We start from the raw sequence: 23,411 nt of genomic DNA on the forward strand, positions 1-23,411 counted from the left end.
CCCATACCACTCCTATGGCCATCTGCACACTATGCTCAGTCTTCATGAGGGCAATTAGGTTCTACCTTCTAGGAGTATTCCCACCCAAATGGCATTAGGCAAAGGGACTACCCTACCACACCACCATATGAACATGGACAGATCAACTGGTGGAATCTGATTGGGAAAACTGGCTGTCAGGGCAAATATGGCTTTCAATGCAAACAGTTACTCCAGAGATGGTGGGAGAAGGCATAGCACCCACTACCAAAGTGGAGAGTGAGGGTGCCCTCTCCTAGAGAGAGTTTTGAGTATATCTCCTGAAATATGGGGTTGGTGAGTAAGTAATCAATCACCAGGCTATGGGGAAGGGTGCGGGATAACTAGTAAAACTGTATGGTAACATCTATGTTTACATCAGTAAGGGGTTTTCTATTTCACCTAAGTTTAAGGGATCCACTAGAGCTCCCAACCTAGTTGGAAATACTGAGTTATTCAAGTCTCTATATTCAGATACTGGGAATTAGTTCCCCTTGAGACTAAGGCTGACGGTCAAAGTTCTGCTGAGGTTGGATCATCCTAGCTCTGTATAGAAACACAAGTCCACCCAAGTCCATATCCTCAAGTTGAGGTGTACTGGAAATGAGAGAGTAGAGATGCCAGATACATAAGGGGCCTAATTTTACACATGAGGAAACTGAGACTGAGAGTGGTTACATGACTTGCTCAGGGTTTACAGGGCTAGTAAGTGTCTGAGTCAGGATTTAAGCTCAGGTCTTCTTGATTCTAAGGCCATGGTGGGGAAGAGCATCCTTGCATAGGTGGAAGTAGGTGGGAAACTCCCTGTTTGGGGGTATGGTTGTAGTAGCTAATCATGTTGAGTGCTTTGTGGGAATCAACATTATGAGCTTTGGAGAGTCTATACACCTGTGGGCAAACTTTATGCTAGTTACCATGGGCAGGGCCAAATGAAAACCCTTAAAATTGCTCAAGATATTCTGTGTAGTTAATGCCAAAGAATAATGAGGCTCCTGGGAGGTAAAAGATATTTCCTCTCTATTGATGGAGATGATGGAGACTGTAATACTTTGCTATAACATTTCCCCTGTGTGGCCACTAAGGAAGAGGATGGTACCTGATAATGAAACAGCTACAAAAATAAAAAATAAAAAAGAGTGTCCTTGAAGCCATTTTTTAAAAATTGCCATAGAAAAGAACAGAAGGGAGGCCAAAAGGAAGAAGAGACAAGTGAGACATCTTTGAAATCACACGTCGAATTGATCATATACTTCAAAAGACAATCAGGCTCTACATAATAGCCATGGTTTCATGTACACACTTTTTTTCTGATTCTATTATTTATATATATTTATATGGATTTTATTGATGTTTTAGTTCAACCTTTTAAAAAATTAAATAAAGAAAATTAAATATTTAGGTTGTACATCAAATTCTTGGAAAGGCAGTGGATAGGACAAACCCAGATGATTCAGGATGCAATCTAGAACCAGCTACCAACATTTGCCTCTTTACAACCTAAAAAAGGAAGCCCAGAAGCTTATTATGCCCTTCAAGGTTTCGAAGAACCCATAATCCCCACCTAGATTTCTGGATAGCCCCCATATACCAATTTACCCCAAAGTCTTCTTTCAAGGAGGTCCAAAAATAGGCTTTAGTTCTGGAAGATCTAAAGTGAGTCATGCAACAGACTCCATCCCTGGAGTCCTTATTCAATCAGTGAGCAAGCATTTATTAAACACTTACTGTATGCCAGGCACTGGTGATACAAAAAAATCTCAAACAAAATAAAAAGCAAACCCTGACCTTAAGGAGTTTCCACTTTAATTGGGGAGACCACATATGAAACCTAGGCACATATAAAGATACATAAATATTCCATATATATGTGTACATATGTATACACACACACACATATATGAAATGACTGAAGACAGTATGAAAAGGATAGGCATTAGCAGATGGGGGCACTAGGAAAGGTTTCCTGAAACCAGGAAGATTCATCTTCCAGAGTGCAAGTCTAGCCTCAGATGCTTACTAGCTGTGTGACCTTGGGCAAGTCATTCAACCCTATTTGCCTCAGTTTCCTCATCTGTAAAATGAGCTGAAGAAGGAAATGGCAAACCACTCCAGTATCTTTGCCAAAAAAACCTCAAATGGGGTCACACAGAGTCAGATGTGACTGAAAATGACTGGACAACAACAGAAGGGACCCTATGAGGCCTTTGTTTTTAGAAATCTCTGTCCACCAAGAGCAAACTGAGTGATTTTTGGCAAGCAATAGGGGCACTGGATCAAAGGATGGCTAGACTTCTGGAATTGCAAGCTCCCAAAGCAGCCACTTTTGAAATAGCTTTACCTATCTGGTACTGAACTCTAGTTGGTATTAAAAGGGTGACTCATGGTCATACTTTCATCCTTTGTCCAGAGTTTCCTATTATGGGGTAATGCAAGATTGGCCCTTTAACAAGGTGGGTAGAAAGCAGGAGGCCCCTGTTGTTAAATGGAAACAGTACATTTAATATCTAATTCACCCAGGTCCCTTGTGGGGTTAGTGTCCTTCATGAACTCTGCCAGAGACTGAGGCCTTTATCTAAGCCTCAACATTCTGTCTCTTCCACACTAGCCTAATGGGTCTCTACCTCTGAGGACATGGCTCCCAAGGAATGCAATATTGATGAGTTCACTGACAGATCCACCTGCTAAAAGAGAGGCTTGTGAAGCCATTAATCCAGTAACAGAGGATACCTTAGGGAAAGGAGTCCCAATAGGACACTCTGGCAAATTGATCCAGTGGGCCAAGCTACAGTCCACATAACTGATATGAGAGAGATGAGTTAAATAAGATCTTCATCCACACTGATTACGGGATGGTGGCCATGGCCTTTGGAGAACTAGAGAGAACAAGACTGGTCAATCAAAAGCTCTCTCATTTGGAGGAATGACCAGTTGAGAAATTTTTCTGATGCTTCCCCCATGTATAGTCGTTTGTGGAATAGGTCAGTGCTCATTAGAGACATCATATTCTCCCTGATGACTTGAGTAATCAGATTGATTCCCTTCTGAAACAACAGAGTTTGGGGAGTGGGTGCAGTGTCAATCTCAACATGGTGGCTGTGGTACCATCTTGAGTTGGATATGTGATCACATAGATTCCTAACTAAGGTTGAAGTAGCTGCTTCTGTCCATTGATGTTACTTAAGCCTACCAGATCTCTCCTCTTTGAAAGACCACTATGGCATCCTCCTGAATGGGACCTGATTTGGAAATTCATTATATTGGCCCACTTCTCCCATTTCAGGGCAAGAAGTTTGCACTTACTCAGTTGATTCAAGATATGTCATTGCCACACCTGTCAAGACTTCCATTGTGGCAGCTGTCATCAAAGCTCTCATGGAACATATCCTTCCTCCTTAGGGGTCCCCTTGAATTACTGCCTCTGATCAGGGTATTCACTTCTCCTCAAAGCAGACCTGAAGTTGGATTCCTACAAACATATTTGCTTGGTTTTTCACCTCCTATACTATCCTCAGGAAAGGGGAAGACTCTCCACTCCAGCAGTTTCATAATTCCATACTCTAGGAAGACTTAGTGATAAAGGTGGATTATTTTTAAATAGTAAATAGACCTTTTTTATTCCATCCCTACAAATCATAGGAACTTCAGAGTAACTTCCTTTTCAGAGAACTGCCTTGGGAAACAGTTCAGGTGCCTTTCAGTGATCAGGTCTCCTTTTCTCTTGAGAATTCAGATGATCCCTTCCCAGAAAGGGCTTGAGGAACCATGAGACAGAATTGCTGAGCGGTGCCTTGTTTTCTATCAATATAGGAAACTGAAACTATCTCTACATAATCATGTTGATTATGAATTTACCTGGAAAAAGAAAGCAGACTGGGTGGCAATCCTGAAGCCCTGGATGAAGGTGAGAAAAAGAGGTCATAGAATAAGAAGATGAGTCCACCAGAGGCCTCTAGAGGATCAAAGATTTGGTACCATCCCTTGGTAGAGCACCAAGAAAGAGGGGGAGCTTTTGGTTGGTGGACCGGGGAACACTGAATTGGTATAGGGTGAGTCTGGTATCAACTTAGATCCTAGGACATGCAACCTAGGAACTTGGTTGCTTGTAAGACATTTATTACCTCTTAGCTACTTTACAAATGATCATGATGAAGAATTGATGGTCAGGCCATCTCTAGATAGAGATGAAAGGGGCTCTCTCTGAGTCAGTATGATATCCTTGCTGAATATTCCTTGCTATGCTATAGCTAAGTAAACCTCTTCTTGTTAACTGTTTAATGGGTTCATGAGTATCTCATTTTGTTTCAGTCTCAAACCTGAACTACCAGACTGGACTGAAGCACCACATTTTTCTATCAGCACCTTTCCAAGACTTCTACAGAATTAGGAAAGGAAAGCTAAGAGAGTCTTAAAGGCTATTATTATAATAATATCATAGATTTAGAGATGTAAGGAAATAACAGAAGTCACCTAGCCCAACTCCCTCATTTTACAGAGGCAGAAACAGTGATGCTTGGTTCCCTTTTTGTGAGACTAGAGAAAGGGATGTAGTAAGTCCATGAGTCACCAGGTGGCAGTATGAAGCATCATCACCACCATCACACCCCACCACCACATCCCTTACCCCATACCAACTCCATGACTGGAATATGGCTTCTCATGTAAACACTTCGGCCCTGTAGCTTCTAAGGTGTACGTTATTATTATTATTATTATTGCAGGAGTACCCAGTGACAAATAGGAATCAGGAACATCAGAAATCAACTGAGGATCACCCCTCAAAAGTGGGTGCTGAGAGACCTACATCACCAGTCTGGAGAGGGTCATCAGATTGTGTGGCAAGGAGGGAGAGGGCTCCGAGAGGGCATGTAGCCTCATTCCCGCCAGAAGTAAAAGGTAATATCCTGCAGTAGGGTACCTCCTAGAAGTAAACTAAGAGGCTTGCTTTGATGTCTTCTTGACATTTCCTGTTCATTCCAGATGTTCTGGATATGCTGATGAAGCTGAGGTTGCTAATTAATTTGTTTTATTTTGTAAACTCAGAGTTAGGGGCTGAGGAGTCTTGCATGTTGATGAATACAAAATAAGATGTAAATGAAGATTTGGAGCTAAGGTCTCTAGCAGTCTTTCTTCTTAATTATGCAAAAGGAGTAATCAAGGTTTGATAAGGAAACAACTTAGTATAGGCCTTTGGTGTGCTGTACTGTGTTGAAGTTGGGAGGTGGGAAGAGGGAAAGAGAGTAGAGAGGCGAGATTAGGGAGAAACAAGCAATTAGAAGAACAAAGTGGGTGTGTTTGAAGGAGGGGCAGGGCAGTGTCAGGGAAGGACCAGTGGGCTGGAGCAAATCTGCACCCTGTCCTTGGGAACGCAGGAGAGAAGGCATCCCAACTTAAAATGGATTTAAGCAAAAAAATCTGATTAGATTTTTAAAAAATCTTTAATCCTTTTAATTGATTTTTAATCAGTTTTGTCACTCTAGGTTCCTCATTAGCCTCCCCACTCTCTCTCTGTCTCCTCCTTAAGTTTCTTTCTCTCTCCCTTGCTCCCATTCTCTGTCTCTTTTTCACTTTTCCTCCCTCTTCTGTACTCCCTAATCTCCCTTCCCCTTTCTAGTGATCCCCCCTCTTTCTTCTCCTCTCCTCCACATCTTTCTCCTTCTAGATCCCCCATCTCTCTCTCCTCCACTTCTCTCTCCTCCACTTCTCTCTCCTAGTTATCTCATCTCTCCCTACTTCTGTCTTCTTTCCCATCTTGAGAGACCTCATGGTACAATGGAAAGACTGATGAGATAGAGGACTCAAGTTCAAATCTCAACTCTTCCTAAATTTGATGCATTAGCATATCTAACCATTCTATCTTTCTTATCCCAAAACTCTTCCCTTTTTCTTATCCTAGCCATGACCTACAATCTTTCTACCTTTCAGTATGTTGCCAGTTCATCACCCCTGCTCCAACTGTAATCTCTTTGCTTCCCAATCTTGACACCCTTAGTGAACCAATTCAACTCTACACCCTCCTCTAAAGTGGAACTCCTTATTCCCGTGTCTTATCACCACTGACAATGCCAAACCCCAACCTTAAATGACTCCCAACATCAGCCTCCTGTGCTCTAACTCACTGCTGAACAGTCATGAAAAAAAGTCATTCTACAATACAAATTGGATCTACTAAGTTTATGTTATCTAATCTCAACTGAGATCTCAAGGTTCAAATGCAACAAGGCAGCCTTTTATTTATCCTTAATTGATTCTTTATCCCAGCCTCCATGATCTCTGTTCCTAATCTTTTTTCTTCAGTCTTCCCACTAGACCCCATTCTCTCAGCTGAGAGCCTTGCCTCATCTTTTAGAGAAAAGGAGGTCATTCAGTAGCCATCTCCCTTCATTTCACAGCCCTGATTCCACATCTCCTAATCACTTATCTATGATCCCTAACTATTTCCTCCTTTGCTACAATCTGTGATGAAAAGGTGACCTTTCTCTGTAAGGTCATTCTCTCTACATGTGCCCTTGCTCCCGTCTCTTCCATTCCAGTTTAACCCCCACTCCCTTCAATCCCTCTGTAACTGGTTCCTTCCCTGTTGCCTACATACACCCATGTCTCCCATCCTTAAAAAAGTCCTTGCTAGATCCTACCACCCATACTATCTTTTTTCTTTCTTAGTCAAACTCCTTGAAAAAGCCATCTACACTTAGTGTGCCTGCTTCTTCTCCCACTCTTTTAGAAACTTCATGCAATATGACTGCTGACTTCATCGCTCAACTAAATCTACTCACTCTAAAGTTACCAATGAGATAGTTTAAATTTTTTTCTTTAAAATATATTTTTGTTAATAACTTTTAAAATGTCACCTAAACTTTCCAGTGTATCCTTTTCCTTTCCCATCCCAGAGAGCCATGTCTTACAGCAAAGAGTATAAAAAGAGGAGTAAAAACAGTTCAGTAAAACTAACCAAGATATCAGAGAGAACTGATATTATATACAGTATTTTATCCCCAGCTCTACAGCTTCTACAAAGAATTGGGGAGGGGCATTCTCACATCTTTTGGTAATTACAAATTTACAGCATTTAATCTAAACTATCATAGTTTAAAACAATGGAAATGGAAATATTATTTATATATATATATATACATATATATATATATAAGTACACGTATATGTATCTCTTCACTATATTGATTTCCTAGTTCTGATTTTACCACTTTGCAATTGTTCTTATGATTTTCTGAATTTATCATAGTTATTGTTTCTTACAGCATGATAATATGTATGTATGAATTAATTAATTTTTAATAGCATTTACTAAGCACTTAATGAGGGCAGCTAGGTGGTGAATTGGATAGAGTCCCAGGCCTTGAGTCAGGAAGATTCATTTTCCTGAGTTCATATCTGGCCTCAGAATCTTACTCATTGTATGACCTTAGGCAAGTCACTTAACCCTCTTTGCCTCAGTTCCTCATCTGTAAAACAAACAGAAGGAAATAGCAAACTAGTATCTCTGCCAAGCAAAACCCAGCTGAAAAATGATTGAACAACACCAAGCACTTATTATGTGCCAAGCCCTATGCTAAATGTTAGGGATCCAAACACAACAGTGAAGGTATTCACTACATATGAGGAACTTGTATTCTAATAAGAAAAGATAACACACATCTGAGGAATGTTGACAAGGGAGGGGTATTTTGATCTGGAAAGATACAGGGTTGGTCTTGATCTCTGCAGTCTTTGACACTACCACTCTCCTTCTTTTTGAAACTCTCTTCTCTCTAGGCTTTTGAGACACTACTCTCTTCCAGTTCTCCTACCTATCTAACTCTTTGTATATATGGATCCTTTTCTCTTTTTTATAATCTCTTTGGGATACAGACCTAGTCCCACTTGGGGGATACTGAAGTAGTTTGCTATTTCCTTCTCCAGCTCATTTTACAGATGAGGAACTGAGTTAAACAAGGTTAAGTGACTTGCCTAAGACCACCCAGCTAGTAAATGTCTGAGGCTGGATTTGAACTCAGGAAGAAGAGTCTTCCTGATAACACTGTAGGTGCTTAAATGCTTATTGACTAAAAGACTGTCCTTTCTGCCTCTATATTATTTTACTTGGTGATCTCATTAGCTGTCATGAATTCAATGATTACCTCTATGCAGATGATTCTCAAATCTACGTACCCTGCCCTAAACTCGTTGCTGATCTATTCCCATCTTAAACTTAATGTGTCTAATCCTGAGCTTCCAAATTTCCCTATTATTCTCAAGGGTATGATTCTCCTAGTCCCCCAGGCCTGCAACATAGGTGTCATCCTTGACTCCTCACCATCTCTCACCTGTCGTATCCCAACTGTTGCCAAAGCCTGTCAATTTCACCTTTTCAATCTCCCTTGAAGGTGCTCCCTCCTTTCCTCTTATATTGCTACTACCCCTGGTACAGGATCACATCTCCTCAAACCTGGACTATTGAAATAGTCTTTTAGTTGATCTGCCCATCACAAGTCTCTTTTCACTTCAGTCCATCCTCCACTAAGCTGCCAAAGTGATTTTCCTAAAGCACAGGTATTGAGCATATCTTCCTACTCAGTAAACTCCACTGGCTCCTTATCACTTCTAAGATTAAATATAAAACCCTATTTTTGGCATTCAAAGTCCTTCATAACTTGATCCCACCACCTTTCCAGTCCTCTTACACCTTTTATGTGACCCCATTTGGGGTTTGGCAAAGATACTGGAGTGGTTTGCCATTTCCTTCTCTAGACAGGTGAGGAAACTGAGGCAAACAAAGTCAAATGACTTGCCTAGGGTAAAACAACTAGTAAGAGTCTGAGGTCAGATTTGACTCATCCAGAAGATGAGTCTTCCTGATTCCCAAGCCTAGTGGTCTGTGCACCATGCGCCCCCTAGCTGTCCTTTTACACCTTACCTCCCCACAACCTCACTCTTTGATCAGTGACACTGGACATCTTACTATTCCTCCTAACTATTCCTCCTTACTATTCCACCTAAGATACTCTATCTCTTAGTTTGAGGGCATTTTCACTGGCTTTCCCCCAAGCTTAAAATGTTTCCCCTCCTCACCTTCACCTCTTGGCTTCTCTGGTTTCTTTCAAGTTCCAGCTAAATTTCCAATTCTACAGGAAGCCCTTCTCAATCCTTAATTCTAGCATCTTTGTTGATTACCTACTATATATCCTGTATACAGTTTGTTTGCATGTGGTCTCTGCCATTATATTGTGAATCCTTTAAGGGCAGGAACTGTCTTTTTCCTTTCTTTGCATTCCCAGAATTTAGCACAGTGCTTGGTAGAGAGTAGATATGTTTATTGGCTGACTGAGTAACCTAAAAGGGATCAGATTGACAGGCACACCCTTTCCTGGAGTAAAGGCAGTATGGATTTGAATAGAACTGGAAAGGATAGTGGGGTGGAGCTCTTGTACACAAGGCTGAGAATGCAGCTGGTAAGAAAATGTCAGGATTATAGGAAATGAAATAAGCATGACTGGGGCATGCTTGAAAACGCAGGTCAGGTGAGCACTCACCCATTAGCAGGGGTATCCTGGAGCCACCTGCAACTAGACCACTAGAGTTGATTGTTAAATTCAGTGTGAACATTTATAATTTGGAAATTGACAGTGCTTGATTTATTGTTTTGCTTATTGTATAGATATCAGAAAGAAATGGAGAAAATGTTAGTAATGCAAGTTAAAAGGATGTCATACAGCCAGTTCCTTTACCAACATTCCCCCTGTCTATCAGTCTATGGAAAGTAACATTCCATTACATCCACATTAACTTGCTTAGTCATCCCCTTATCTTTTAGATCTTGATTTAGGCATAAGGATTAAACCTATTGGTGAAAGAAATTTCTATGAAAAAATTTCTCTGCCAATTTTGATTATGACCATCTGGGATAGATACTTAGAGCACTCAGAAGTTATTTTACCTGCCCAGAGTTTACATGGCCAGTATGTGTCAAGGACAGGACTTAAATCCAGCTTGTTCTGACTTCAAGGCTAGTTCTCTCACTGCTATGCTATACTGACTTTCATCTATTTCTTTGTTACAGGAGAAAGTATTACCTTAAATATTTTGATGTTTATGTGACCTTCTTTTTGGCATTGACCTACTTGGAGAATATACCTAGCAGCATAATCTCTGGGTCAGAGAGTACATATTTTAATCTCTTTCTTAGCATAATTCCAAATTACTTTCTAGAGCATATGAACCAATTCACAGTTCTACAAATAAACACAAGTGTGCTTGTCTTTTCACAATTCCTCCAACATAGATTATTCCCATCTTTTGTCATCTTGCCGATTTGCTGAATGTGGAATGAAACAAAGTTCTCTTAATTGTCAAATCTAATGACCTCTTCTTGGTCCTCGTTCCTTCTTGACCTCTCTGTAGCATTTGATACTTGGGACCACCCTTCTCTTCCTGGATACTGTCTTCTCAGTGTTTTCATAATGTTAGTCTCTCCTACTTGTCTGAGTCTCCTTTGCAGATTCATCATTCATGTCACATCTACTAACTGTGAGTTTACACTAGCTCTCTGTCCCTGACCTTCTTCTCTTTTCTCCTGATCCTCTCACTCAGGAACTTCATCGGCTCTCCTGAGATCAATGACTGTCTTAGTGCAGATAACTCATAGATCTAAATATCTGGAGCTAGTCTCTCTCCTGAGCCCTCATCACAAACTGCCTTTTGGACTTCTCCAACAGGCTATCCTAGAGCCATCTCAAGAGCAACATGTCCATAATAGAACTTACCTTTCCCCTTAAGCCCTCCCTTCTTCAGAATTTACCTGTTATTGGCTATGGTACCACTATCCTTCCATGCATCTAGGCTCACAACCTCAGTGCTCTCCTCAGCTCCTCATTCTCACTCACTCTACATCCAGACAGTTGCTAAATCTAGTCATTTTTCTCTCCATGACTTCTCTTGTATAAGCTTTCTCCTTTTCGCTCAGACAACCTAGTTCAGGCCCTCATCATGTCTCACCTGGACTGTTGCAATAACCTTCAACCTGGTCTCCCTTCCTCAAGCTTCTTCCCACTCCAGTCTATTCTCTACATGGCCAACAAAGAGGATTCTCTAAAGCACAGCTCTGACCAAGTCATTCCCCTACTCTGTAATTTCTAGTGGCTCCCTATTACCTCTAAGGAGCAGCTAGGTGGTGCCACAGTGCACAGAGTGCCAGGCCTGGAATCAGGAAGATTTGTCTTCCTGAGTTCAACTCTAGCCTCAGACACTTACTAGATGCATGACCCTGGGCAAGTCACTTAACCTTGTCCATCTCAGTTTCCTTATCAGTAAAATGAGCTGGAAAAGGAAATGGGGTCATGAAAAGCTGAACACAAATGAAAGACAAAAATTACCTCTTCTATCAAAGATAAACTCCTGTTTGGCATTTAACATTCTTCTATCTCCCATTTCCTTATTTCTGCATTGGTTCTTTCCTGTTCCTGGAATGCTATCCCTTTTTGCCTTTACCTCTTGGAATGCATAGTTCCTTCAAGATTCAGCTCAAGCTCCACTTCCTAAGTGAAGCCCTTCTTGATCCCACAATTGCTATTGAACTCCCTCCCCAAATTACCTTATATTGATTTTACATATATTATAAATTAATATGAAATTAATAAATGACATATATGTACATGTTGTCTCTCCATAAAATATAAGTGCCTTGAGGGCAGGAACTACTTCAATATTGTCTTTGTATGCCCAGGACTTAGCCCAGTGCCTGGCACATAATAGATGCTTATTGATTAATTGAATGATTACTGCGTGACCTTGAGCAAATCATGTCACCTACCCAGTGACTTCCTGACTTCCTTATCTGTAAAATGTGGTTGGACCAGATGGCCTCTGGGTCCCCTCTAACTCTAGGTTGAGAATTATTTGCCTTCCTTCTCCTTCTCTCCTCATCCTTTTTGTCCCTCAGTCTCCTTCCCTGCTCACCTTTCCCTTTTCTCTCGTCTTTTAATCTTCCATATTTCTCTCGTTTCTCTGTGGTTCCTCTCTATCTCCCTCATATTTCTCAACTACACTTCCCTTTCTCTGTTTTTTCCTCTTATTCTGTTCCATTTCCCTTTCCCTTGGTGTTATCATGCCTATTCTATACATTTCCCTGTAATTATCTTATTTCTTCATCTGTCTTCTTTTTCAAAATCCCTCTTGCTGGTTTTTCCTGGGATCTTATCTGGGTATTGTGCATACTCAGCCTATCTCTGTCTCTTCACCTATTCCTAAGAACTGCAGGAAGGGCTGTAATTAGTGTTGGAAAGGACTGAATATAAGGGAATTTGGTCTCTAACTGTTCCAGCTTGGAGAGAAAGGTTCAGTACCAGAAACTGGAAGAGTCACAGTTCATTTCTCCATACTTGGGACTCATCCCCTACTGATTCCATTGGGCCTGATAGCTGAGCCCATCATCCCAACAACGAAAGGCTGTCAGACTGACTATCTGACATTTCACCCAGTGATGGGTTGACCCATTTACAACTCTTGGGAGCCTCAAAATTGGAAACACTTAACTTCTTCAATTAGAAAAAGCAAACAATTGGGATCCCAGCACTAGCATCCAATGCCAACAAGGCTGGCCTTGGTGCCCATGATTCCATTTTATAGGACTAACTACAGATAAGAAGCCTACAGTGCAGTTAGTTTTACATGGACTGCAACAGAAGAGAAAGTACCAGATTTGTTCCTTAACCTTTATAAGAATGAGAGGAGATGACAGCATAGGTTCTGCCAAAAGCTCTAGAGATGTGGCTGTCCAAGCTCATCCTGGGATCCACAGGAACTTTTAGTATGATCTCAATTACACCCCTCAAGCACATGAGTCTCAAATGATGCTTGATTGTAAGGATAGGCACTAGTCCTGTGATTTCATCAGCCCAGGGAACTCCCAGGTGAGTAATCAATCTCTCTCTACCTATTCATGTTAGTTTCTCCTCTCTCTGTAACTTAGTTTTAGAGACCTGCCTAGAGGACTGGAAGGCTAAATAATACACCCTAGGCCACAGAGCCAGTACATGTCTGAGGCAGGACCAGAACCCTGGTACTCTTGACTCTAAAGTCAGCTCTCTACCCACTAAGCCACACTGTCCTTCCCCCTACAGATAAAGACATGGAAGCCTAGAGACATGCAGTGAGACCCAAGTCACATGGCTGAAATCAGAATCCGGAATCCTTTGTCCTAGACCTGAGCTATGACAGACAGAGAGGTAGATAAATGGATGGATAGAGAGATAGAGATAGAAACAGGTAGAAAAAAAGGTAGACTGATAGATGGATGGATAAATAGATGAGAGAGAGAGAGAGATGAGAAAGAGGGAGAGAGAACTAGAGAACTATGTACCAGCACTGTGGTAAGAGAAGGGGATGCATATTCAAGCAAGCATACTTTTGACCCAACTGTATCACTACTAGGCCTATACTCCAAAGGAATCAAAGAAAAAGAAAAAGCATCTATAAGTACAAAAATATCTATAGTAGCTCTTTCTGTGGCAGCCTTAAATGAGAAACTAAAGGAAGGAGTGTGCTACTGGAGAATGGCTAAACAAATTGTGATATGTGAATGTAATGGAATATTATTGTGCCATAAGAAGTGATGAAATGCATAACTCTAGAGTAAATTAGGAAGATGTCTACAAAATGATGCAGAGCCAAGTCTGCAGCACTAGGAGAACAATTTGTACCATGACTACAACATTATAGAGAAAAAGAACTTTGCAAGACTTAGAAGTGTGACCAACACAATGAGAAACCATGAGTCCAGAAGAATGAAGATAAAACACACCATTCACCTCCTTCCAAAGAGGTGATGAATTTAAAATGCAGAGAGAAACATACATTTTTGGACATGGCTAATGTGGGAATTTGTTTTGTCAGACTATGTAGTTATATATTGAGGGATTTGTTTTTCAGGGTTTTTAAAAGTGCTTGCTCAATGAGGGTTAATAGGAGAAATAGATTAGTTTTTTTTAAAACACTTGTTACTTAAAAAAAACAAAGTTATTTTAAAAAATGAATACAAGCAAACAAGTAGATCCCTGCCCTCAAGGGGCTTACATTATTGTTTAAAACATAAAATTGTGTTGATCTTTAGATTTCATGTTGCCTAAATTTCCCTTTGCATCCCTTCCCTTGCCCCTTCCTAGACAACCATCCCATATGACAAAGAATTTAAAACATAATAAAAAAAGAGGAAAGAGAAAAATCTGCAAGATCAACCAATACAGCAAAAAAAGACCTGAAAATGTGGACCTGTGGACCTCCCCCTCTGCAAAAGAGTGGAGCAGGGTGGAGATGTCTTTTCATATCTCTTCCTTTGGATCATGCTAGTTCTTTGTAATTCTGCAACATTAATTTTCCACTGTTTTGTTCATGTTTTCCCACCATTTACAGTGCTTACTCAAAGTGGATGTTGTTTTCTGGACTCTGTTCATGTTTTTCCATGCTTCTCTGTGTTTATCATAGTCATCATACAGAACATGACATTCAACGAGGTGATGCAACAGATAGGGCCCTAAGCCTGGAATCATTAATTCCTGAGTTCAAGTCTGTCCTCAGACACTCGCTAATTGCATAACGCTGGGCAAGTTATATAACTTCTGTTTGTCTTGATTTTCTCAAATGTAAAATGGGAATAGTAATAGCATCTGCATCCCAGGATTGTTGTAAGGATCAAATGAGATGACATTTATAAAATGCGTTGCAAAACCTTAAAGCACTATGTAGCTTTTCTTGTTATGATCCACAATGTGGTTAGCCATTGCCCAATCAATGGCCTTTTACTTTCTTTACAATTATTTGCTAACACAAAAAGCACTGCTATAAATATTGTGGTATATGTAGGGACTTTGCTTTTGTCAATGATCTTCCTAAAGGTATATGGCTAGTAGTGGAATCTCTGAGTCAAAAGGATATGGACGTTTAGTCACTTTATTTGTATATTAAGTTTTTATAAGATTGTACTATTCACATCACCACCAACAAAGCATTAGTTGTTCCTATTGCACCACAACCCCTCCACCATTGAGTATATTTATCTTTTGTCATCTTTGCCAATTTGCTGAGTATAAGGTGAAACCTAAGGGTTCTTTCCATTTGTGTTTCTCTTATTTTTTTCTTTCCAAATTTATATATTTATTTGTTTTCAATTTTCATCAATCACTTCCATAAGTTTTAAATTTTCTTCCCCTCTCTCCTCCCTCCCTCCCCAAGATGGCATGCAATCTCATATGGGTTCTACACGTACATTCTTACTAAGCACATTTTCACATTAGTCATGTTGCATAGAAGAATTAAAATGAATGGGAGAAAGTATGAGTAAAACTAAACAAAACCAAACATGACAAAAGAGAAAACAGTCTGCTTCAGTTTGCATTGCGACTCCATAGTTCTTTCTCTGGATGTGGATGGCATTTTGCATGAAGAGTCCTTTGGAAATGTTGGAGAAGATGTGGGAGAGTTGGAACACTAATTCTCTTATTATTTTAGTGATTTGTAACATTCTTTCATGTGTTGTTAATAGTTATCTTACAGCACATGTTTTACTAGGAGGGACCTGTCCCTTGTGGCTCTTGGTCAGTGAGAGTCACCTCACACATTTACTGAGTTATTGTTTAATCAAATGGAACATAAGCAGTATAAGTTGTGCTCATTTCCCTCTCTACTAATGTCACCTTTGAGCTTCACTGAGGGGACTGCCACCTTCTGGTTTTGCATCACATGTAGGGGACTGCCTTCCATGCATTTAGATTGTAGTGACCCAAACAAAGACTGTGGATCCAAGAGGGAAATGATAAATGATTTCATTGAAGACCCCTACTCTATTCCAATCAGTATCAATAAATTCGATATGACTCTATAGGGGTAATGATTATAAGTTCTGTATATTTGGGTCCAGAGCTGTGAGCTGCAGATTGAAAGTTCACTTGCTTAATCATAGAAAGTTAACTCCACTCTTATTTTTCATTGTCATGGTGACCAAACCCAGTGTGATGGAGGTGATTCAATTGCATGGAAGGTCTCCCAATTTATTTTTGTACCTCTGGACCAATCTCTCATCCAACACAAGTCAAGTCATCTTGTGACCACCTAGTCAGTGGAAATATTCCTTGCTTCATCCAACTTGTGACCCTACTGACAGATCATTTTTATCATAGCCTATGAATCATATGTCAACCAATAGAATTATTCTGTATTTAATATAATTGTACTTGAATGTCTAGATATCTAACCCTGTAAAAAAAATAGGGCCTTGAAGAAGGGGGCATGTCAGATTATGAGGAAGATCTAAAGTTCATTTCATTAGAAGGTACCATGGACCTTTTAATAAAGTGCCATTTGCTCAGAGCTCTGCCTTAGTCTCTCTTATTGCAGGCTGAATAATTTGTATCCCCACAATGTCCTTTGTTTATTTATCTCTTGGAGAATGACTTTTGGTAGCATATTTTTTGCCAGTTATCTATATATTTTGGGTACCAAACCCTTATTTGGAAAATTTGATACAAAAATTTTTTTTCTCATATAACTGTTTCCCTTTTAATAATGACAATGTTAATAATAATATAAAAGATTTTATTATTATTAATACTATCTAGAACCAAGTGGTTGCAAGACCAAGGTCCAGTTATCCTGTGGCAAGGAGCTGAAGATTAAGACCTGAAAGGAGATGAATATTAGACATAGTCTTCTATACTTTCTATGAAGATGAAGGACCTTCCTTCCCAGTGAGACTCTGGCCTTATCTCTCCCCTGCCCCCCAGAAAGAATCTTACCAGTAAGATCACCCAAATATCTTAGGGTGGGGAATGGGGAAAATCCCTGTATCTGAACCTTATTAATAATGAACCTATGATACATTTATCTCTGAATCACTGATGTCCAAGTTCCTATGGCAGAAAAAGTATAGGTCCTGGACTTGGTAGTCCTAGGTTTGGATCTTGGTTCTCACCATTACCAACTGTGTCACCTTGGACAAGTCAAGTAACCTCTTTGAGCATCATGCTTTTCATCTATAAGCTAGAGATGACACCTGTATTCCTTATCTCAACAGGCATTATGAGAAAAGGCTTAGCAAGTGCAATTTAAAGGACTACCTATAGAAATGTGACCTATTATCAAAGAGAAATTATTGAATCACACCAGGGTATATAGTGGCTAGTGCTGGGAAGAGAGGAGGAGGGAAGGGAAGGAAAGTGAAAACAGAGAGAAAAGAAGATGAGAAGAAAGAAAAAGTGGCCCTTTACAGAGACTGAGACTTGTAGGATCACATTTTAAATAAGGGGAATGAAAAAGATGGAGGATCTAACCATGGGGGGTTTTTAATTGGTGAAGCTTTTCAATTTTGACTTTTTTTTAATCCCCTGACCCTAAAGTAAGGAGCTAAGTGCCACTGATGGAAGAGAATGAAAGAGGGGAAGATTTAAGTTCTCAGAAAAGAGTGGGGGAACACACTGAAGCAGACCCAGAAATCCACTTCTCTCCAAAGCACTGGTCTGAATCCTAAAGAGACTAGAATTGGAGAAAGCTTGGCCCACTGGAAAATTCTTTAGGGCCCAGGCAGCCATAGGGGAAGGGATGATAGAAAAAAAGGCTGTGATTTCTACTCAGGCTCCACCCCACCCTAACATGTCCTTCAGGGCAAGCCCCATCTAGTTTCCATGCCTAGATTTCACTTGTGACCCAGTCCTTTGTAGACAAGGCAAACAAAGGGCTAAGCCAGTGTACTCCGGTGAGTTGGGACCTACATTGGTGTGAGAAAGGCAGGAGGAAGGGAGGAATGAAAGAAGAAAAAAAGAGAAGGCGAGTCAGAGCTTTTTGGCTGCTTTTGCTTTATCTCAGTGGCTGATGCCCGCCCACCATTGCGGAGGAGTCCAGGAAGGAGCCAAAGAAGAAAAACACCTTTGCCTTAGAACATGTGCCACAGCCAAGGAGCTGGGAAAGGACAAGAAAGAATAGTTTTCCAGCCCTCAGTCCTAGGGGGATGAAGAACAAGGGGCAGGGGCAGGGGCAGGAGCAGGCAGGAGGCTGGCCATGCTACAAAGTGACACCCAAGGCTTAACCTTGTAATTTTGTTCCTTCCTTCCAGGCCACTGTGAAAGAGCGAAAGCAAGAGAGAGAGAGAGAGAGAGAAAGAGAGAGAGAGACAGACAGACAGACAGACAGACAGACGGGGAGTAGGACCTACACAAGATTGTATGTAGTCTCAGGGAGAGAGTGGGGAGAGAGCGGAGAATGGGGGGGGGCGGGGAATCTAAGATACATGGAAGCTATTATCGAACACTGAAAACAAAATAATTTAATTTTTAAAAAAAGAGGGGGAGAAGAAAGAAAAAAAGAGAGAGGAAGAGAGAGAAAGAGGGAGACAGTGCAAGAAACTGCCTCCTGTTTTATAATCTCAAAGTATGTCAAAATATTTAAATTAAACAGTAAGAGAAATATTCACTTAATTTAGCTTATAAAATATATTTAATGCAACTGGCAGCAGAGGAGAGATATTCTTGACCACAATTAAAGAGCGAGGGAGGGAATGAAGGAGGGAGGGAGAAAGAGAGAAAGCGAGAGAGACAGAAAGAGAAAGAGACAGAGAGACAGAAAGTGAGAGAGACAGAAAGAAAAAGAAAGAGACAGAAAGAGAAAGAGACAGAGAGAGAGGAGGAGGAGGAGGAAGAAATGGGGGAAGGAGAGACAGAGAGAGCACTGCAAGTAGATGGCAGGGACTTGCTCTGAAGGCCTGCTGGGTAATAGCAGCTAGGGATGAAAAGAAGCATCCCACCCTGACAGCCCAGCACCGACCTTGATGACAGCTTTTGTCAGTAACTCAGGCAACGCTTTTTTGGGGGGTCCACTCATTTGGCTTTCATCAACTCAAGAGATTTGGCATCAATCATTTGTATAATAGGTACAAAACTCTCCTTTCCTCAGTTTACCTCGACCAACAGTCTCTGACAGACTGGTGCTGTTTCACCTGGATATATCACCCAGGACAGTGAAGACCTGAGCACTGTTTTGGATTTAGAATTTAGGGACATTATCTTTTTTTCTCTTGGGGATGGGAGAGGGTTTAATCCTCTCCCTTATGTAGCCTCTGATCTGTCTCCAGTTAGCTAGCCCGGTGGACTTTTGAGCCACAGTGTCCTATTTTGTGAGGGATTGGACAGGAAGACTAACGCCCACGTGCCTATTGTTTAGGGGAAGGGTCTCTATCTGAGGGATCCCTCGCTTCTTCCGGACTCTCTTCACCCTGGGAAAGTCCCTCTCAGGGTGGGGTACAGGGAAGCCCCTTGAAGCAACCACAACCAAGCCCCAGAGTCACGTTCCCTCTCTCCTTCTAGGGTCCCGGGCCAAGCTCCCCAGGGACCGCTTTCGAAAGAAGTCTGAGGAGAGGCTGGGAGGGAACAACTCGCTGGGGGGACGGGCGGGGGCGTTCCTGCGGGTGCAGGGGGTGAGGAAGGGTTGGGGTGGTTCTTCGGCGGTCACACCCTCCACTATCTCGACGGGTGCTCCAGGCTCTGCTTGGCTCGACTCGGCTCCTCACTGCCCCATGGATGTCCTGTGCAGCTCAGGGGAGCTCGGCTCCAAGTTCTGGGTAAGGCACGAAAGCGCAGGGCCACCGTCCGGCAGGAAGGCCGTGAGGCGCCGAGGGAGAAACGAGTCCTTTCCGGGACAGAGGGAAGGGCGGAGGCAGGGAAGAAGCCACGGGCCAAGGAAGGAAGGGACTATCGCTGTCGTTTTCTTGATTGCCCTCCAACTGGGGAATCACCTGGGAGGGGGAATAGTGCACTGTCCAGCTAGGGGAGTTGGTGAGGGCTCTGCCTGGCACAGAGCCCAGTGTGAACACTCTGAATGCCTAACCTGAGGGGACAGACAGGATCGGGTCCATGTCATTGTGAGCCCCCCTGAAAAGAGCCGGTGCTCGGGCCAGGGAGGATCTCGCTGAATGCTGGCTGGTCACCGCCTGTACCCTAGAGCTCTCCGTGCGCGCCTCCATCCCATTCAGCGCATAGGTTTGCTGGAGGGTTTTCCTGTTGTTGTTTGTTTTGATTTGGTTTGGTTTTAGGTTGTGTGTGTGTGTGTGTGTGTGTGTGTGTGTGTGTGTGTGTGTGTGTGTGTGCAATAAGGAGACAAGTGGAAAAGGGGAAGCTGGGAGCTCCAGTGAAAGAGTTCACCAGTTCTTTATGAGGGAGGAGACTCAGCTGCAAGAAAAGTAGCAGTAACAAGCGGTTTCCTTAAGAGAACCTTTCCCCCAGCTCCTAGATGAGCTTTGTGATTTAACTCTAATTTCAGAGACTTTTAGGATCTGGCAAGAAGAGAGTTTCCCACATCCCATCCCGCAAATAGCTCTTGGATGTTTTGTTTCAGTAGGGGTTTTTCAGATGTGACTGGCTTACTAACTGCCCCGAAGACCCCCAGCCTCACCAAGTCCAGATGTAAGGAGAAGTCAGCTTAATTCGGCACACTTTCATTAAGCCCCTCTTAAGTGCTGGAGATGGGGATAGGGTCTGGACCTGGGATTTCACTGATATAGGGAACATTCTGATTGGCTGAAATTTATAGGCTTAGAAAGTTGCCTAGCAACTCCAGATAAAACGATTTGCCCAGGATCACATAGGTAGGTATCGGAAGCAGGACTAAAACCCAGGTCTTGTTGGCTCTTTGTTGGCTCCCTATGTGGGTATGGGGATACAAAGACCAAAAAAAACAAAAAGGGCGGGGGGAGGGGGAAGAGGGGCACTACTAATTCTTATACTCTACTGGGAGGATACAGCATGTGCAATAACTAATTAATATAATTTGAAGAGAAAAAATTGTACTAATAATTGGAGGTGATCAGAAATGACATCTAGGAGAAAGTGGCATCTGAGTTTTGAAGGACACCAGCGGTCCTAGGAGAGAGCATTCTAGGCCTAGGGCTAGGAGGAGTACAAACATCCTGCCCAATCCAGTGTTTTCCCAGACTTTGATGTAAGATGTGGATGGGAGGCAACCAGGATGATTAACAATGATGAAGCAGATTTTCTTTCTTATTGAGAACAGGCAACTTCTTGCTTCTCTGACACTTGGTGGTCTTTACTACCATTCAAAAAAGTAAAAAAGATGGTTGTGTCCTACCCCCTACTCCAATCCCTTGTTCTGCTTTCCTAAATAGGTCTCTTGGAGTGGGCTATGCTTTCCTGTTCAGTAGTAGTATTCCTGGGGAGCTGATCTGGGTTAGTCAGTTGACCTTACAGGTGTTTTCCTGATAGACCAAGAGCTGAGCTTGAGAGGGGTGAGGGAGTGCCCGGTGTTTGGTCTGGCAGAGTGCCAGATGCCAGGTGTTTAGCCTGGCTGGTGTGGGGGTGGGGTGGACCTGGCACCAGCTTTTCTCTGGTACGTGTGGCTTCCCTTGCTCTAGATGTAAGTTTCATAAGGGAGTGTACTCTTTGTTCTTAAATCCTATCCTTGAAGTGTAAAACTCCAGTAACCAGAGACATTGTGACTTGTCATCCATTCACCCAATCTTGAATGGATCCTGCCCAGGACTGGTCACTCACCAGGGTCCAGAGGTTGGCATGTTGGGCTAATTAATATTAATTTCCTGTCACCCTTTCTCATCCTCATGGGTCAGGCAGAGAATATGACCAGCATTGCCTTTGTTTGGGAGATTCAAGGACAAACTTTTAGAAAACTATGGAATAACAAGGCAAGCTCATACTTCCAGAGTTCTTTAACCCTTTCCTCACAACAGCCCTATGAGTTAGGGAGTAGAAGTATTGTTATGTCCGTTTTACAGATGAATAAACTAAGCTTTAATGTGGGGATGGTAATAGCACCTACCTCATAGAGTAGTTGTGAGAATCAAATTGCATAACACTGCAAACTTTAAAGCGCAATGTAAATGTTATTATTGTCATTACTATCAATTACCACCTTACAAAACATGGGTGGAAATTTCTGCTGTTGGCTCAAAAAAAAAAAAAGCAACTACCTCTGGATAGGGACTTAAGTCCTTTCGGAAGGGAATGGATGTCTGGGGATTGTTGGATGAGGGCTGACTGATGTCAGAGAGACAGAGAATTCTATCTTGCCCCTGACTCTAGGATCAATTGTCATAACTGAGTCCGTCCTCTTCATCCTCAATATGCTTCCACACTTCAAGGACCTAGTATTTCATAGCTGACACAGATAGCAACTTGCCTCCAATTCAGTTCTTAAACTGGGGTCCATTCACTTGGGATTTTTAAAAAATATTTTGACTACTGTATTTCAATATAATTGGTTCCCTTTATAATCTTATGTATTTTATTTAAAACATTATTCTGACAAAGGGTCCACAGGCTGCCAAAGGCATCCATGACACACACACCCAAAGTTAAGAATTCTTGAAATAGAGTCTTGGAAAGTTCCTATGACCAAAAAAAAAAAATCTGTCACCTTTCAGGAAACCTGGAGATGTGCCTCTTTGAATTTAATTAGGCTGGTCTTGGGACCTATAGCCAAAGCTACCTTCAAGTACTCAAGTCACCTCCAGGCTGCAGTAAGCCTTCAGTGGAGGTTACCTTCTCTTTACAGTGTTTAAATATTTTTTAACCCCTTCTGGAGTCCCAAGGCCATCTGTGCCCTTTGTGTACCCACATGCAGATTTCCTTGATAACAGCTTTTGCTTTGTGAATTGAATGCGCAGGGGAAGGTGTGGTTTAAAAATTAAGAGTGATCTAAACACCTTCCAACACCATTCATTACTTTTCAGGTCTAGAAAGAGAAGAAGAGACTCATCAACTAACCTGGTGGGGGAGGGAGAGAGGGATAGATGTTTTCCAAACTTAGCTGAGAAGCCGATAATTTGGTCCTTGACACCTCTAGCCCTGAACTTTTCCACAGGAAAAGATCCAAAACCTAGTGAGAAGCTAACCCAAAGTTTTGAGGTAGGAAGAAAGAAGACAAGTATAGACTGAGGAAGGCAAGATAAGGGAGAATGCTTCAGAGGTCTTACAATTCTGCTGCAGATCACACCACCCCTATCAACCTCAAGAACTAAACTGACCTAAAAATGAAATGGCAGATCCAAAAGTGATCCAACCATCTTACCTCCATGTTTTGTGGCCCTAGAACTAAAAAGAACAGTATTTAGAAGATGCCTGAAACAAGGGCTTTAGTCCTAGGGCCTTTGAGCAAGCTTATAGAGGACATAGACTTAGTCTGTCAGCTCACTTAATGGATTTAGGGGGGTAGAAGTTAAGGGTAAGTATTAAAAGGAAAGGATGGAGGGTGGGGCCCTTTTCTTTTTGTAGAAAGTGACCCAATGACCTTAATTACTTCCATATTCCTTTTAGGGCCTGATGTAGAGATTCCCCTATTGGGTCCCAGACCCCTGAAACTTTCCCCAGAGTCAAGACCATGGACAGAACCAC

At 41.8% G+C, this 23,411-nt stretch overlaps 2 protein-coding genes across 3 annotated transcripts in view; both read left to right on the forward strand.

The window, feature by feature from the left end:
* LOC140528648 (voltage-dependent T-type calcium channel subunit alpha-1G-like) overlaps positions 1 to 16,371 on the forward strand; it is a 107,661-nt gene extending 91,290 nt beyond the window's left edge. Inside the window, exons 37-39 of the transcript XR_011975235.1 lie at positions 3,826 to 3,919; positions 4,737 to 4,911; positions 14,172 to 16,371. The gene's annotated coding sequence lies outside the window, so the exon portion shown is untranslated. The remainder of the gene's footprint in view (positions 1 to 3,825; positions 3,920 to 4,736; positions 4,912 to 14,171) is intronic.
* Positions 16,372 to 19,448: 3,077 nt separating this feature from the next.
* The window catches only part of ABCC3 (ATP binding cassette subfamily C member 3), a 72,531-nt gene continuing 68,568 nt past the window's right edge, over positions 19,449 to 23,411 (forward strand). The window contains exon 1 of one of the 2 annotated variants that reach the window (XM_072646691.1): positions 19,449 to 19,609. In XM_072646691.1, the coding sequence (XP_072502792.1) occupies positions 19,565 to 19,609 (45 nt within the window). In that variant the 5' untranslated portion in view covers positions 19,449 to 19,564. The remainder of the gene's footprint in view (positions 19,610 to 23,411) is intronic. The other variant, XM_072646692.1, reaches the window with a different exon arrangement.

Source organism: Notamacropus eugenii, chromosome 2 (genome assembly GCF_028372415.1).
Source record: "Notamacropus eugenii isolate mMacEug1 chromosome 2, mMacEug1.pri_v2, whole genome shotgun sequence".
In the NCBI taxonomy this organism is placed as follows: Eukaryota; Metazoa; Chordata; class Mammalia; order Diprotodontia; family Macropodidae; genus Notamacropus; species Notamacropus eugenii.